This window comes from Silurus meridionalis, chromosome 23 (genome assembly GCF_014805685.1).
Source record: "Silurus meridionalis isolate SWU-2019-XX chromosome 23, ASM1480568v1, whole genome shotgun sequence".
NCBI classification, from domain to species: Eukaryota; Metazoa; Chordata; class Actinopteri; order Siluriformes; family Siluridae; genus Silurus; species Silurus meridionalis.
In genome coordinates, this window is record NC_060906.1 from 10,480,709 (window position 1) to 10,496,877 (window position 16,169).

General features: G+C 39.6%; 1 protein-coding gene across 1 annotated transcript; it reads left to right on the top strand.

Annotated features, from left to right (window-relative positions):
* The first annotated feature begins 4,881 nt into the window (after positions 1-4,881).
* Positions 4,882-15,252, top strand: scrn2 (secernin 2). Its single transcript, XM_046836495.1, has 9 exons — positions 4,882-5,027; positions 8,204-8,366; positions 8,654-8,835; positions 10,522-10,721; positions 11,924-12,139; positions 12,772-12,937; positions 13,080-13,251; positions 13,364-13,526; positions 14,854-15,252. The coding sequence occupies exons 2-8, from the start codon at positions 8,205-8,207 to the stop codon at positions 13,514-13,516; spliced, it is 1,251 nt and encodes a 416-aa protein (XP_046692451.1). The 5' UTR covers positions 4,882-5,027; position 8,204; the 3' UTR covers positions 13,517-13,526; positions 14,854-15,252.
* The last annotated feature ends 917 nt before the right edge of the window (positions 15,253-16,169 follow it).

The window sequence follows — 16,169 nt, forward strand, 5'->3', positions numbered from 1 at the left end:
GGTGAAGGGTCCTTATTTCATTTTCTTTCATTTTTGGAGAGAAATTCTATTTTATTTCTAAAAAACATATGTCAGTATGATTTAGTCTACTGTTTGTGTGTGTGTGTGTGTGTGTGTGTGTGTGTGTGTGTGTGTGTGTGTGTGTGTGTGTGTGTGTGTGGACCAGGTCAAGACCATGAAAGGTCAAGAGGTCTGTTCTTTCTAGAGATTCTCTTCTTACACACTACTACAGTTCTCTGCTCCTCTCTTCCTCTCATACCCTGATCTTTATTACAGTCAGTGTTGCAGCTTCACACTTTCCTCCTGTTCTGTTGTTGGGAACCAGGTTTACTTGCACACTCCCTCACATAGGCTCCTTTTAGTATTTTTTTTGGAGGGGTATAGGTGTATGTGGAACTCTAGTCTTGTCCAGTCATTGTGTAGTGGGACCAGGATGCGTACATACGTGTGCGTGAATGTATGTCGAAAGCGTAGGCCTCTGTAGCACTTTAACCTCCATCATTCAAGTGAGCAGAACTGAATGAAGAACAGATCCAGACTTTTCCTTTAGTCATTTAGTCTCTCTTTTTTTCCCCATTTTCTCTCGCTTTCTGTGTTTTGAAGTGTTCATGAAGTATTTCAGGCGGGGCCTGAAGTCTGCAAAAAATATATATATACCCGTGCATACACTATATAGCCAAAAGTTTGCGGACACCTGGTCATAAGATTGTTGGTTTTTGAGCATCGCATTCCACGATTTGCGCCTAAAATTCCTCCATTTGTGTTTATCAGTCACGAGGGTATTATCAAAGGCAGGTACTGATGTAGGTGAGAAGACCTGGGGTGCAGTCAGTGTTTAAATACATCCCAAAGGTGTTCAGTAGGGATGAGATCAGAGCTTTATAGCAGACCACTCAAGATCTTCTCTCCAAAGCATGTAAACCAGATCTTCAAACTCACTTTGTGCACAGGGGCATTGCCATGCTGGAACAGGTTTTGGGTTTCCAAATTCAAGTGAACACAAAATATTTATTATAGACATTCTATAGAATTGTGAGTGCCTTTAGCTTTGTGGTAACAGTTTGGAGAAGAACCACATATAGCAGGAAAGGTCAGGTGTCCCGATACTTTTCTCCATATAGCGTATCTATAAAATATATTTATTCAGGCCTTTTCCTGCATTCAGACTCCAGGTTGTCGTCCCCCCCACCACACACACACACACACACACACCTCTCTCTTTCAGTGTTTTTTTTCCCACAATGCACAGATCTGTTACAGGTACCAAAAAACGCATGCATCAATATAAATTGTTCGCCCCCCCGAGCCCCACTCCTTATTTATATATATATATATTTATTTATTACAGTGTAGTTGTTTACTTGGGATGTTTGAACTCGAGGTCATGGAGAAACACATCATCCTTTTAGTCTTTAGAATTAAAAGAAGGAGGTTGGGCTGAATATTAACTGAAAATGGTTCTTGTATGTGTGTATATACACACTCGCACACCCAAGTGTGAACCATGCGAATGGTACGCTCCGTTTCTGCCTTCCATTTCATGTAAAGAAAAAGCTGGAGTCTGAGCGCCAGGCAAAATGCCACCCACTACTTCCTCGTCGTGTTCGACAAATTTCACCCTCACTAACGCTTCGTGTTTTCTAATGCGATGAACCAGACGTTGGGTCATAAATGTCCACCCGAATCTTTCAGAGTGGAGTTTTATTGTTTGGTGGTTTTCCCAGCTCATGTTTGTCTAAGGATCTGTTCGGATGAGTTCTTTATTGTGCTGGTTGTCGTTTCAAGAATCCTTTGTGTTTGGATTGGGTGGGATCGGGGTTGGGGGGGGGGTGGCTGCTCTTCCTGCTGATTTCGGAATCTGAATTCTATGTGTGAAAACACTCGTATCTTTCTCATTCCTCTATTTTCCATTGTACATGAAGCTCCTTCTTGATTTGCAGTCTTTTACTGGGTTGCTTTGTCTTTATTTATGTTTGTGTGTATGTGTCTGTCCCTGTTGGACTGGTTCACTGGACCACTCTAGATGTGTAGTTCGGTTCCTTTTTTCTCCCCACACACTCGTCCATGTCCCCTCGTCTCCTGATCTGTGCTTTCTAACGAATGTGAACTTTTTTTTTTTTTCTTTGGTTAATGTTCTCTTTTCGCTCTTGTTTCGAATGTATTGGTTCCCGATTGGTTCCCAGTGCGTATGGGTGATTTAGTGTGGAAGATGATTGATTACAACCAGAGCTCTGTGTCTCAGGCTCTCACTCTCTCAGCACTTTGGAGAACTTCTCATGTCTTATGTTTAAAGTGCTCCTTCTCCCTGTGCTTTTTTTCCCCCCTGGAGTCCTCTAGTGGCCATGGGCTTGTGTATTCGTGTCATTGGCCAGTGGGAGAGGGCAACATTTTTACACCAGATAATCTGAGGATGAGATGCACAGTATTTTATTATTATTCTTTTTTTTTTGGAAACAGGTGTAAATGTAACTACAGTGATGTAGTGCCAATAGAAACTGTGAATTTCTAAATAAAGACACTTTTCCTTTCATTATGGCAGGTCTGCTTATTTAATTTTTTGGGAGTTCGGAATAATGGGTAATGATCGACACGAGTATGAATATGAAGCACTGCCTGCTGTGTTCAATGGGTACAGGACAACTCCACCTTGGATAACACAGAGATGCAGCATGTCAGCCTGCTGTCCCATCAATGGAATTGAAGACCTGTACAAGCCGTCCAGTATGCACCGAGTGAGAAGGGTGAACTTGTTCACGGTGGTCAACATATTCTGCTCTGAAGAAGTATCGAGTCATGGACAAAGCCAGACTTTGTTTCATTGGTCTATTTGTGACTGGTACAGGGCAGCACTGCTGATGGTGCTTGGTTCCACTGTCAAAAAATATCCATATAAAAGAAGCAAGGGTGTGTGACACACCGATCAGGCATAACGTTATGACCGGTGAAGTGAATACCATCTCTTCATCATGGCACCTGTTATTGTAGGGGATTTATTAGGCAGCAAGTAAACATTTGGTCCTCAAAGTTGACGTGCTGGAAGCAGGAAAAATGGGCCAAGTTTATTTCTATAGCGCTTTTCACAACAGACATTGTCTCAAAGCAGCTTTACAGAATTTTAAGAGTTCAGGTGAATGGTGTGTATTTATCCCTGATAAACAAGCCTGTGGCAAGAAAAAACTCCCTTAGATGTCATGAAGAAGAAACCTTGAGAGGAACCAGACTCAAAAGGGGAACCCATCCTCATTTGGATGACATCAAGAGTGTGATTATAGTCTTCAAACAATAAACACTGGAACGTAAGATTACGAGTAATGTTCTTTCTACAGTCTTTTACAGTCATTGTGGTTATACACCTAGGATCTACTGAGCAACTCATAAAAGAGCTGAACATTTGCTATCATCACATATCCAACACCAGCTTCTCCATTCAACACTCAAGGAGGTCCAATGTCAAAACTCCACATGAAGTGGGATCCAATTGGCACTGATACGTCTCTAGGTGGTTCGGGATGTTTGCGGAGTCAGTATCTACTTCTTTAAAGGTCCACAATCTTCATGAGGTAGGACATGACTGGGGCTGGAGCAACCTCAGGATGCCTCGAGATGGGTAAAATAGGTAAGGATTTGATTTTGAAGGCTACGCAAAATATCAGCTCTTATGGGTTTTCCCGGTCTGCAGTGCTCAGTATTTATCAAAAGTGGTCCAAGGAAGGAACAGTGTGTTCCGATCCAACAGACGAGCTCCTGTAGATCAAATAGCTGAAGAAGTTAATGATGTTAATGCTCAACATGTCATTAAACAGTAAACATGTAAAGCAGAGGTTTATTAAACATGTATGTAAGGAATTTTGGAAGTTTTTACTCCAAAATTCCAAAAATCTTCACGAAGATCAGGAAGTATCATGATTGAACAATTTTTTTGATGATTAACATAGAGAGTTTATACTTGTCTCTGATGCTCCATATCATTGGTTGTAACAATCAACATATACAAATATAATGTTCTATTGATTGTATAATATTAATAAATAATAATTTTGGCCAATTAGAGAAGTAAGAGTCTTTACCCCAGCTTTTTCAGAGGCTGGGATCTGGAGTCAGCAGCAGGGAAGAAGGGATGTGCATCTCCATGATGGAGGTGGATGCGATTCGCATATCGATGCAAAGCCAAGCATACATATAAAGCAGCAGATGTGATGTGATACAGTTTGATTTGATTCAACACGATTTCAATGTGGTACAAATAATTCGCTTTTATTTCTTTGGTTCAATCAGACAGCAAACTGACTTAAGTAACCGACTTCTAACGCATTACCCTTTCACAAACAGGCCTTTTTAGTGCAGAAAAGAAAAAAGATTAAATAAAATTTCCTGTTTTGAAGATGCAGCTCTACCTCTGCCATGTAAATCTGTATTATGTGACTCTCGGGACACACCTCGTGATACGTCGTTTTCAGGCGGCAGCGGTGATGCTGAGAGAACGCCCTTGGGATACACTTAAGCGAGGAGAAATCAATTTACATATCAAATATTGGCCACAAATAATTGGTGACTTTTTAAGTAATAAAAGCAAAGCGAATGCTAGCGAATGCATCAATAAATCGTCTGCAAACATGTTCAAAACAAAGCATCGATGGGATACAAATGGCAACCTGTATCCGATGCAAATTGGTTAATCTTAACCATCTCTAGAGGAGAGGGTTAAGGGCCTTGCTCAGGGGCCCACCTTGTGCAGTTTGGCTGGTAAAACTTCAACCTTCTGCTGAAGAACCCAGAACCTTAACCACTGAGATATCATCTGGTTATTATTGATAAAGAATTAACTTTTTGGTAGTCTGTTTGTCATTACAGCAGACCCTGGCATGAGTTCCTCCTTTCACACTGAAAGCTGTTCCTGTTTGCTGAGAGCTGGCTTTTATTTTGACACCATTACAGGAGAAGGTTGTCAAGACAAATCCCTGAATCTTTCTGCTTCTTCTTCTCCTGTCTGGTTGCTTGATTGCTGCTGGATCTGGATCATCTGCAAGGTAAAAGAAATTGCATTCAGTTCAGATGTATGAGCTGCGACGCGGTAACGCAGCGGGGGAAGTGGGAGAGCAACGCGGGGCGCCAGGTTCTTATTCACTGTCGCTGTTGGATGAAGTATCTTCAGAAAACCAGGCCGGATATATGACAAATATCATGTCTAACTACAAGTTCAACATCTCCTGGTGCAATATCAGTGTTTTAAACAGGTTTTTTATTATATAATCTGTGCTGCATCTTGAGGTCGGTCGATAAGCCTCAGTAACCCTGGTGTGTAATCTCCCTCAGCCTTGGACACATCCATGTCCTCTTAATATCCTGTTTAATAACAAACACAGCCATACACTAACAACCTCCTCATTTCCTACTTTAACACGAATAGTATCAAAATTCATGTTACACCTGAGTACAATAAACACTACCAGACTACAGAATGACTTTATTATGGGTTGCAGTTGTACTGCTGTTGTATTAAAAACCCTTAAGGAAAATCCAGATTAAATCATTAAACCAAGATCTTGGTTCCAAGCCATTTTAATAGTTGATGAAATGCTTGAAACGTGGATTTAAAGTGTGTGAGTTTTGCCCTGGTGTTAGTCTTCGTGTAATGGTGTCTATGTAATCTTAGAAGTGGTGGACAAAGTACACAAACCATGTAGTTTCAAGTAGAGATAAAATATTACCCCAGTAGTATGTAGTAAAAGTGTTCCTTTTTAAACTTGAGTCAAAGTACTAAAGTATGTAAGTTTCCAAAGTGTGTATGATTTTATTATTGCTATAATGTTCCTATTATCATTTTTGTTACTTTTAATCAACTCGGTTCATGTGAAAAGACTGATATTTATTACAATTATCATGAGCCCAAAACTCTTTTCAGCTCAGGAGCTTCTCCCATCATTATTTCTCTCAAAATGTTGTGTATGCTGAGGAACTGTATGTTGGTGCTAAACAGATACACTATATTTCCAAAAGTATTGGGTCAACTGGTGATTTTTGAGCATTGCATTCCGCATTTAGTCCCATTTTTCTCTTATAATTCCCTCCACTTTTCTGGGAAGATGTTTCACTAGATGTTGGAGTGTGTTTACGGATATTTGTGTTTATCAGCCACAAAGGTGTTATGAGAGGCAGGTATTGATGTAGGTGATGAGACCTGGGATGCAGTCAGCGTTCCAATTCATCCCAGAGGTGTTCAGTAGGGATGAGATCCGAGCTCTATAGCAGACCACTCAAGATCTTCCTTTCGAAAGCATGTAAACCAGATCTTCAAGGAACTCACTTTATGCACAGGGGCATTGCCATGCTGGAACAGGTTTTGGGTTTTCAAGTTCAAGTGAAAGCAACATTTTATTTCAGCGCATTTAAAGACGTCCTATAGAATTGAATGCCTTCAGCTTTGTGGTAACAGTTTGGAAAAGAACCACATATAGCAGGAAAGGTCAGGTGTCCCAATACTTTTGGAAATATAGTGCCCATACAAGTGATTTTCGTGGTACACAAACTTTTTCCTACAAAGGGCCAAATAACGATCGAGGGCCATGGGGTGGAAGTCAGCGTTTTATTCAAGGAAACGTTCCAGTCGCCATATATTGAGAAAGCCAAAGACTGTACGCAATAATTAAAAAAGTCCAATTCGTTTAAAAAAAGGAAGAAAGGATCGCATATCTCAGAGGTGTAGGAAACTGGGACAGAGCACTGGGTCAGCCGTGATTATAGCATCCCTGGAGCACAGAAGGTTAGAGGCCTTGCTCAAGGGCCCAAGAGTGGCAGCTTGGCTTAGATTCTCTATATTTAATGTAATTTGACTTACATTTTTTGCAACTTAAAAATAAAACCAAAAAACATTATATTAAATTGGAAATTAAGATTTTTGTCAGTTCCCCAACCCCCCCCCCTTCCTTTCTCATATATGGCATGACGGACCAAAGGTCATCACTGGTCAACTCTGCATTACAAGGACAAAGGTTTTGTGAACTACTTGACCACATGTCACATCCATGTGCTTGCTGGATTTTCAAATTTAGTTTTGTTGATATGATGAGGCCCACTTTGCTGGGAAGATTGTGGTGTTTAAGTGTGGACTGGATTTTGAATTAGTCAGTCATTGCAGTCATTGCATTGAATTAGTCAATCATTGGTGTCTATGTAAGAGGTGAAAGTGCTTAGAGAGTGTTACCAAACAAATACCGTTTTATTATAGTAGTCATTAGATTGTACTCTTGAATTATTTTGCTTTATGCCATTGTATTAAATCTCCGTTTAAATGCCACTTGCAACACTCGTAAATGACGGGTCAGCGGTGTGTCAAGTCTAATTTGGTGGAACATTTGCCATACTCTGTATGAAATAAACAAAAATATTGGGACACCTGACATTTAAAGCCATATGTGCTTCTTCCCCGAACCGTTATCATAAAATTAGAGCCACCTGATTGTGTAGAACATCTGTAGATACAGTAGCATTCAATTTTCCTTTCACCTGAACTAGCAAAAAGAAACCTGTTCCAGTATGACATATGCTCTATGAAGATTAACATGGGTTGGAGTGGAAAATATTGAGTATCCTAATATAGAGCTAATTAAGGATTAAGGTTATTGTAATCTCAAATGGGGAATACATGTGGAATGAGATCTTTAAAACGTACATACAACTCTTATGGTTATGTGTCCACAAACTTTTATAGTATAGTATGTGTCATATGTCAGCTCATATATGTCAAATATTATTATGACCATGCTGAAATTTGTCTGGCTACGTTGTGACTGGCAGGAGCCGCAGCCAATCAGGAAGGAGAAAGCGACAGATAGAGATAAAGAGTTGAATATATTAAGAGCTGAAAAGCTTCAGTAGAATCATTAGGAGAGGTTTATGTATCTCGTATGGAAGAAGTCTTAAGTGAGCACTTTGTATATATTGTATACACATAATATAGTTTTCAGTACAGTGAAAAAGGACACTTTTCTGTTTGTTTTCCAGAACTGTAAAGCATTTTTTGCAGACGTTCCACACCATTAATGTGTACCATCATAAGTAATCTTTTGAACTATGAATAAATAACATACCCTCATTTGTGCACTTTTATGAAAATCATTTTATTTTCATATGATCGAGTGTATTGTTAGTGAGAAGGTGGTGTGGATTTGTGGAATTATGTTTGTTTACTGATGATTAATTTCAGAATGGCTGAACCACCCAGGTCATGTGACTGCTTTGTATCCCTGCCACCCGGTTCTAAATACGACCACGTGATATTTGGTAAAAATTCGGATCGACCAAGGGACGAGGTCCAGGAACTGGTTTATTACCCGGCTACATCCAATGGCCCCGGGGCCACAGTGGAGGTAAGTGGATCCTTATTCCAATTTGCATGCGATGTGATTATTCTGGCGTTTTTTCCTCTGACATCTAAAGGTTTCTTTCACTTCCTTTCAAATTGTATCTGAGCACAATGTGCGGAGATCACTAAGCATTGACAAAATTCTCATGTTGGGATTGCTGGAAAATTGCAGCATACTATACATGAACCCAATGTTAACAATTTCTCTGCAGTATTATATAACACTATAACATACAGTTTGTGCAAATCCGATCTGAGCTACAGCTGATCGTCTCTTCATTTCCCCTCCAGTGCACATACATCTCGATTCCGCAAGTGAAGCGCACACATGCGGTGGTGCTGAGCAGACCTGCCTGGTTGTGGGGGGCTGAGATGGGAGCCAACGAGCATGGCGTGTGTATAGGGAACGAGGCAGTGTGGACCCGTGAACCTGTAAATCAGGAGGATGCGTTGCTGGGCATGGATTTGGTTCGGTGAGTCTTGCCATGTTTTTTTGTATCATCGTGGGGCTTCATTAGGACGTATTTATTAAGTTGTTAATGAAAAACACATGCATTTATATATTCACTGCCCACTTTAAGAGGAATATCTGTACATTTACATTTATTGCACTTTTCCAATCATGTTGCAACAGCACAGTGTGTAAAAGTGTGCATGTGCTGTATGTATAAGTCAAGAGCTTCAGATGTTCAGACATAAAAATGAGGAGAAATGTAGACTTCAGATAGGCTGGGGTCAGTATCGAGCAGAGGTATTAAAGCCGTAAAGAATAAATATTCAAAAAGCAGATGTAGGCCTGCCTGTATAGTATATTTTGTGTAGGAGCTTCATAGTTTCATAACTCAGAAATATGAAAATACAGAAATATGCAATAACAGCAGTCTTTTTTGATATTCCCTTATTTAAAAAAAGGCAGCTGAGCCATTTGACATGATTAAAAGTTTCCCTTTAAACAAGCTCTTGTGAAATATCCATGTTTTCTTTCATGTTATGGGGATTATACCCTCTTTGAATTCTATGGTCATAAAATCATAAAAATCATAAATCATAATCAAAATAATCATCATAATCAAAAATCACTTCATAAAAATCCACAGGATTACGTAAATTTGACTTCTTTATTTAATTTTAACAAAATCGAGGCAAAATGGAGAAACCATGTGTGAAGTACTGCTTATGATTTAATAGTTTCTAGAACCAGAAAATATATAAATAAATAAAGGAGAATTATTTAGAGGTCTAGGAGCAAGGATTAAGCTTCTGCACATTTTAGCCTTTATTTCTATTAATTATTTTGTACTTATTCCACAGTGTCTGCACATTTTTCAGTGTGTGTGTGTGTATATATATATATATATATATATATATATATATATATATATATATATATATATATATATATATATATATATATATATATATGTGTATGTGTATATGTGTAAAAATACCACTTGCTGTACCTCAGTGGTGGACAGTAAGAAAGTAAATGTAATTTGTTACTGTACTTAAGTGTCTTTTTCGAATATCTGTACTTTGCTAAAGTATTTCTATTTGGAGAGACTTTTGTTTCAACTTCACTTAATTTCAAAACAAAGAGTTTTGTGACAAAAATAATAATAGGAACATTAGTTGTAATAAATCATAGTACTTTTACTTCTCCTGGGGTAATATTTTACCTCGTGTATCTCTATTGTGTACTTCGTACTACATCACTGCTGTAAATACAGTATACTTACATGCACAATTGCTACTTTTGCACTTCTGGTAGATGCTAAAGTGCATTTTATTGCTGCGTACCACTACATTTGATAGTGTGGTTAGTGTGGCCATTAAAGCTAAAATCAAATGGATTATTAAGTATTGGAGTGACCGTCACGTAAGCCTGACCCGAATGCAATAGATAATAAGCAGGCTGAACTGAAAAAGACATGATTGTGACTTTTTTTTTAGCATCGAGTATTATGAGAGGTTTGTTGGATGTAAAGTGAAACTTTGAATATAAAACAGGCATAAATCGGAGTCTTTGCTATTATTGTTGATGTACTGACTTGACACTGGAAATGGCAGCACAAAAGCATTAAATGTGTAAACATGGGAAATATTATGCTTGACTGTCTTGAACCTAGGTGTATACAAACCTTGTGAGAATGTGTGTTCAGTTTGGCTCTGGAGCGTGGTGACAGTGCGTGGGCTGCTCTGCGTGTGATCACGGAGCTGCTGGACCGGCACGGTCAGGGTGGAGCATGCAGAGAGGATCCTGAACACTTCAGCTACCAGAATACCTTTCTGCTGGCTGACCGCCAAGAAGCCTGGGTCCTCGAGACTGCTGGGAAACTGTGGGCTGCTCAGAAAATTACAGGTCAGAGACCGATCACTGGTCACTGCTTTATTATTATGACCTCAGACATAAAGTATTTTTTTTAATGATTTTTATTTTATTTTTTTACCCCTGTTGAGTAACTATTCAGTAGATTGGCATGGAGTGAATATGCCAAGAAAAAATGCATTATTTCTTGAAATGTTTACGATTGAAATGTTAACATTTGGTAACGGTTTTATTCAGATGTTTGAGTGGTATTGATGCTCAGCAACAACTCGGCCATCCTTCCTTTCACTAAAGAACACAAAAGCTATTTAAGTGCTAATAGAGCTTTCTTATTGAGACACTTCAGCCTGCCGAACATGAGTTGATTACAAATAACACACCAGAAGTTTAGAGATAGTCTTCTTCTTTCGGCTGCTCAACAGCGGATCATCCGTCTCCATACTACTCTGTCCTCTACATCTGCCTCTTTTAAACCAACTACCTGCATGTCTTCCCTCACCACATCCATAAACCTCCTTCTTAGACTTCTTCTTTTCCTCCTTCCTGGTGGCTTCATCCTCAGTATTCTCCTACCGATATACCCCATGTCCCTCCTCTGAACATGTCCAAACCATCTCCCTTTCGCCTCTTTCACTTTGTCTCTGAAACGTCCTACATGTGTTGTCCCTCTAATAAACTCATTTCTAATCCTGTCCATCTTCGTCACTCCCAACGAAAACCTCAACATCTTCAGCTCTGCTACCTCCAGCTCCGCCTCCTGTCTTTTACTCAATGCCACTGTCTCTAAACCATACAACATCGCAGGTCTCAAATCACAAACCACTTCTACTATCACTCTTCTCCACCCTCCACCTTAACCTCAAAGTGTATAGAGATCGTGTTGTGTGTAAACCATTTTCATGCAGAGACTGGGATTTTATCGTCATTTTTGTGCGTGAGGATCTGTACAATACACTACATGCGCATACGTTTGTGGACACCTGACCGTACGATTCCTATGTGCCATTCCACATTTAGACCCACCTGCTGTTACAATAACCTCCATTCTTCTGGGAAGAATGTTCTTGTGGAGATTTGTGATCATTCAGCCACAAGGGTGTTAATAAAGTCAGGTGGTGATGTAGGTGAGATGGTCAAACGTATTGGGACACTTGACGTTTTCAGCCATCCGTGGTGCAAATCTAGTTGGTCACAAATATCCAGATCTATTTTTTATTTATTTTTTGCTTTGCCAGAGGGAGTGAAGAACATCTCCAACCAGCTGACGATAGGCACTGAGATCTCTGCAGAGCATCCAGAGCTGCGTAGTAGTGCTCAGTCGCAGGGCTGGTGGAACGGAGAGGATGAGTTTAGCTTTACAGTGGCGTTTAGTCCGGACAACCCTCCTGCGAGAATGGAACTGGCCAAGCAGCGTTATAAAGGAGGCACGGCACTGCTTCAGGAACACGATGGTGCGTGAGTTTTCACTTTGTTCACACTCCAGTTATAAATATATACTGTACATAGCTTCCAAGGAAATGCTTAGGTGATGTGAGATGAGTGAAAAGTTAAATAGAATTTTAAAATGCATTTGCCAGACATGTTTAATTATTATGGGACTAGTATCAATTCTGCAATTTTTCCTTGTGTGTGAGGTGCAAAAAAATCCTGAATGTATTATTTATTTAAAAAATGGCAACACTAGCTATTTTAATATTCATTAAATATTATATTTTTCTAATAAAGGTATTAATAAGACCTAAAACATGCAGCTTGTCCTGTTACTGAAAAGCATTGAAGACCTCTGTTTACTTAGTTGTACAAAACTAATTCTGGAAACCAGCATCAAAAAAGCTTAACTAAACATTTTAAAGAACATGTCACCATAGCAACCATTAATTTGATTTCCTTTTCATCATATTTTCATTTTTTATGTGGAAAGGCATTTATACAAGTTGTTACTACATAGTATTTTAGTGTACAATACTGTGAATTAAAAAGGTGTGTCTGTATGTTTGCCTGTGTGTGTTTCTCTGTGTGTGTCTATATGTGTGTCTTTGTGTCTATATTGTATTTCTGTATTTGTGTGTTTTTGTGTTTGCAGGCTCTGTGACAGCTGAGGTGATGATGAGCATCCTGAGAGACAAGCCCAGCGGCATCTGCATGGATTCCGCGGGTTTCCGCACCACCGCCAGCATGGTGTCCATCCTCCCCCGAGATCCCAGCCTGCCTTGCGTTCACTTCTTCACTGCCACACCAGATCCCTCCAGGTTTTTGTCTGAAGGAACACTTCACATCATATTAGCAGTCTCTAGCAGTGTGTCACTAGTGATATAAGTTGAGGTTGATTTGTATTAAATTCCTACAGTTTGTCCTCTATAGGATGCTTCACTGTGGCATTTCGCTCAACAGGTCTGTTTTCAAGCCATTCATCTTCTCAGAGTGCGTGCGCCCTGTTACTATGACGATGTCTCCGCAGTATGGCTCCGACGATCCTGTGAAGACTCTGCCTCGATTCCAGCATCAGGTGGACAGGAAGCATGAGCTTTACCGAGCTCATCAGGCCGTCATGGAGAGGATTCCGGTGAGGAGTTATGTCATGGATTTTATTTCTCAGAGATGCAGATCATGAAAATTAGATGAAGTATTGCATTATGCCAAATGTGTGTGTGTGTGTGTGTGTGTGTGTGTGTCAGGATGGTGAAGCGTCTCTAAAGGAGACTATGCGCTTCTTAGAGGCACAGTGTCTGCAGGAGATTGAAGCCATGCTTAGGGGCGAGGTGGAGGGCCAGGAGCTCGGCGATCTCTTCTTCGACTGCGTGGACACAGAAATAAAGTTCTACCAGTGAGAAGGAGCAGGTAAATATACCACATTCCACACTGCTGACCAGTTCAGCATAAACCAGAGGTGTTACATATATAATAATGTAAATATACAGCAGCAACACAGAGTTTAACATCTACACATTTAGCTGTAACAGTAGTGCTTTGAATAATTGATGTTGTAAAACTTGAAAAGTTATAAAAAAGCTGGTTACTCTGGAAAACGTAGACTTTATGGACAAAAGATTGTGGACACCTGACCATAAGAATCGTATGTGCTTTTTGAACATCCCAATCCACATTTAGTCTCCATTTGCTGTTATAATAACCTCCATTTGTCTGGGATGATTTTGGGATGTGCTTGTGGAGATTTGTGTTCATTCAGACATTCAAAGGTGTTAGTAAAATCAGGTACTGGTGTAGGGAGGTGAGGAGACCTGAGGTGCAGTCAGCATTCCAATTCATCTTAAAGGTGTTCAGTAAGGTTGAGGTCAATGCTCTATAGCAGGAGATCTTCCACTCCAAAACCATGTTAACTGTATCTTCATGGATCCGGCTTTGTGCACAAGAGCATTGTCATGCTGGAACAGGTTTGGGTCTCCTGGTTCAAGTGAAGGGAAAATGTAATACTTCTACATCCAACAATTGTGGATGTTTACAGACATCCTATACGATTGTGTAGCTGTATGCGGGAGAACCACATATGATCGGAAAAGTCAGGTGTCCAAATATTTTTGTCTATAAAGTGTATGACCTTATATAGAAGGTTGTATCGTACTTGCCCATAATTGATTAATAAACGGGTGATACTTGATAAAAAAAAAAAAAAACCCAAACAAACATAACACTTAATGCAAAATAGTAAACCACGTGTTCCGCATATTTGATTTGGCACATGTTTTACGCTGGATGCCCGTACTAATGCAACCCTTCCCATTTATCAGGGCTTGGGACCGGCACTAAGAGTGCACTGGCTTGTGCAACTCTAATGGCTGGGTTTAATGTAAAATAGTACTGAACTTTATTACAACCAAATACAGTTCTGAATCATGAAAATGAAATAAATATGAATATATTTATTCATAAATATTGAGGAAAATAAAAGACATGCATTCAAACTGAAATAAAAAACAGTTACCTCCAAGAAGAATAGAAAAGACACGTCAAATAAACAGCACATGGTGTCAGTAAATCGCCTTTAGAGGCTGCTCTCGTACTGTAGAAAGCAACCCGGAAAAACTGTCGGTATGGGTTTTTGCTGATAGTTCCAGAAATCAACTACCTGTGCCAAGTAATCTGCAAAACCGTCGAATCGTTCAACCTCTACTGCTTTTAACTTTTTAACATTTCTGCTGTTTTGCAGTTGTCTTGTGAACGTCGCTAGTGCTTGCTGATCTGCTCCGGAGAGGGACGGAACGGGACAGCTCTGCCTGCTCCGATTCCCCCTCTCTTAGTTCTTCCTGATGCAATGCAACACATCGTGATGTCCTTTAACATGCCACACTAAGTGTAACCGTGTGAAACAGGTAGTAGATGTTCATGCCCCATAATCATGTGTAATCTTCATGCCAGGCGGTCATATTCGCACTATTAATGAGTAAGTGATGGATTACTAAGGTGTGTGTGTGTATAGAATATAGAGTATGTGAAAAAGATTTGAGGAGACATATTCTGATCATTCCTGTGTACGTTCACAAGGGGCTGGGCTGCCTGGCTGGCCCTCAGAGGAGGATGTGAATAAAGGTAACGGATTTATACTGGAGCACCGTCTGGGTTTCTGTTGCTTTCTTGATTCACTTGTATTTTATATCATGTAGAATACGACTCATTCATTATACTGCACAAACAATCACTTATAAGAAAACTGATATACTAACATGTAGTTAATGTCAACAAGCTGTAGGAGACACCTAGTAAAAATGAGCAACGTGGTTTATATTGAAGAAGTAAAACACTGTGGGTGGGTGGTTGTGGGTGTGTGTGTGTGTGTGTGTGTGTGTGTGTGGGGATATAAAATTGAAGCAGGAAATTTTTAATGGCAGGAGAGAGTTTGATGTATTTAAATCCACTGCAGTTTTCGCAACACTAATATATTTGTTGCTTGAAAATGGCACATCATTTATAGCTGATGAGTGAATAATAGTAAAGTTTGCTGCTGTTTATTAATCGTTTCGTTATGAAAGCTATAAACCATCGTTTTCTCACTTCTATTTTTTCTTTACGGTCTTGAAGCAAATCAGTGGGTTGGAAAACAGAGCTTTCCTGAAAACAGTGTTTAAACAGTGACACGTTTATTTTTAAACAGCTCAAAAATCAGTGTTAGTTGTTACTACAGAAATTGATAAATGAGAATGTATTAGAACGACTGCATAAATATCAATCAGCGATGCTCATAACATGGTCTAATCTCAGAGGTACTGTTCTAGAAAATTAATGGACATCATTTGATCATATCTGACTGTGAGAATGCAGAATTGCAAGAATTTCTGGAAAATGCATGACAGTGTGTACAATGTGTTTTGTTACATCGATTCCATTCGTTTGCTATACCACTTATCCTTATTGTTAGAAAGCCTGGAGACAAGAGCAGGGAATACCCTGGATGAAATGCTAACTTTTTACAGGGCATGATCACACACACACACACACACACACACACACATGCTCACGCTCTCGCTC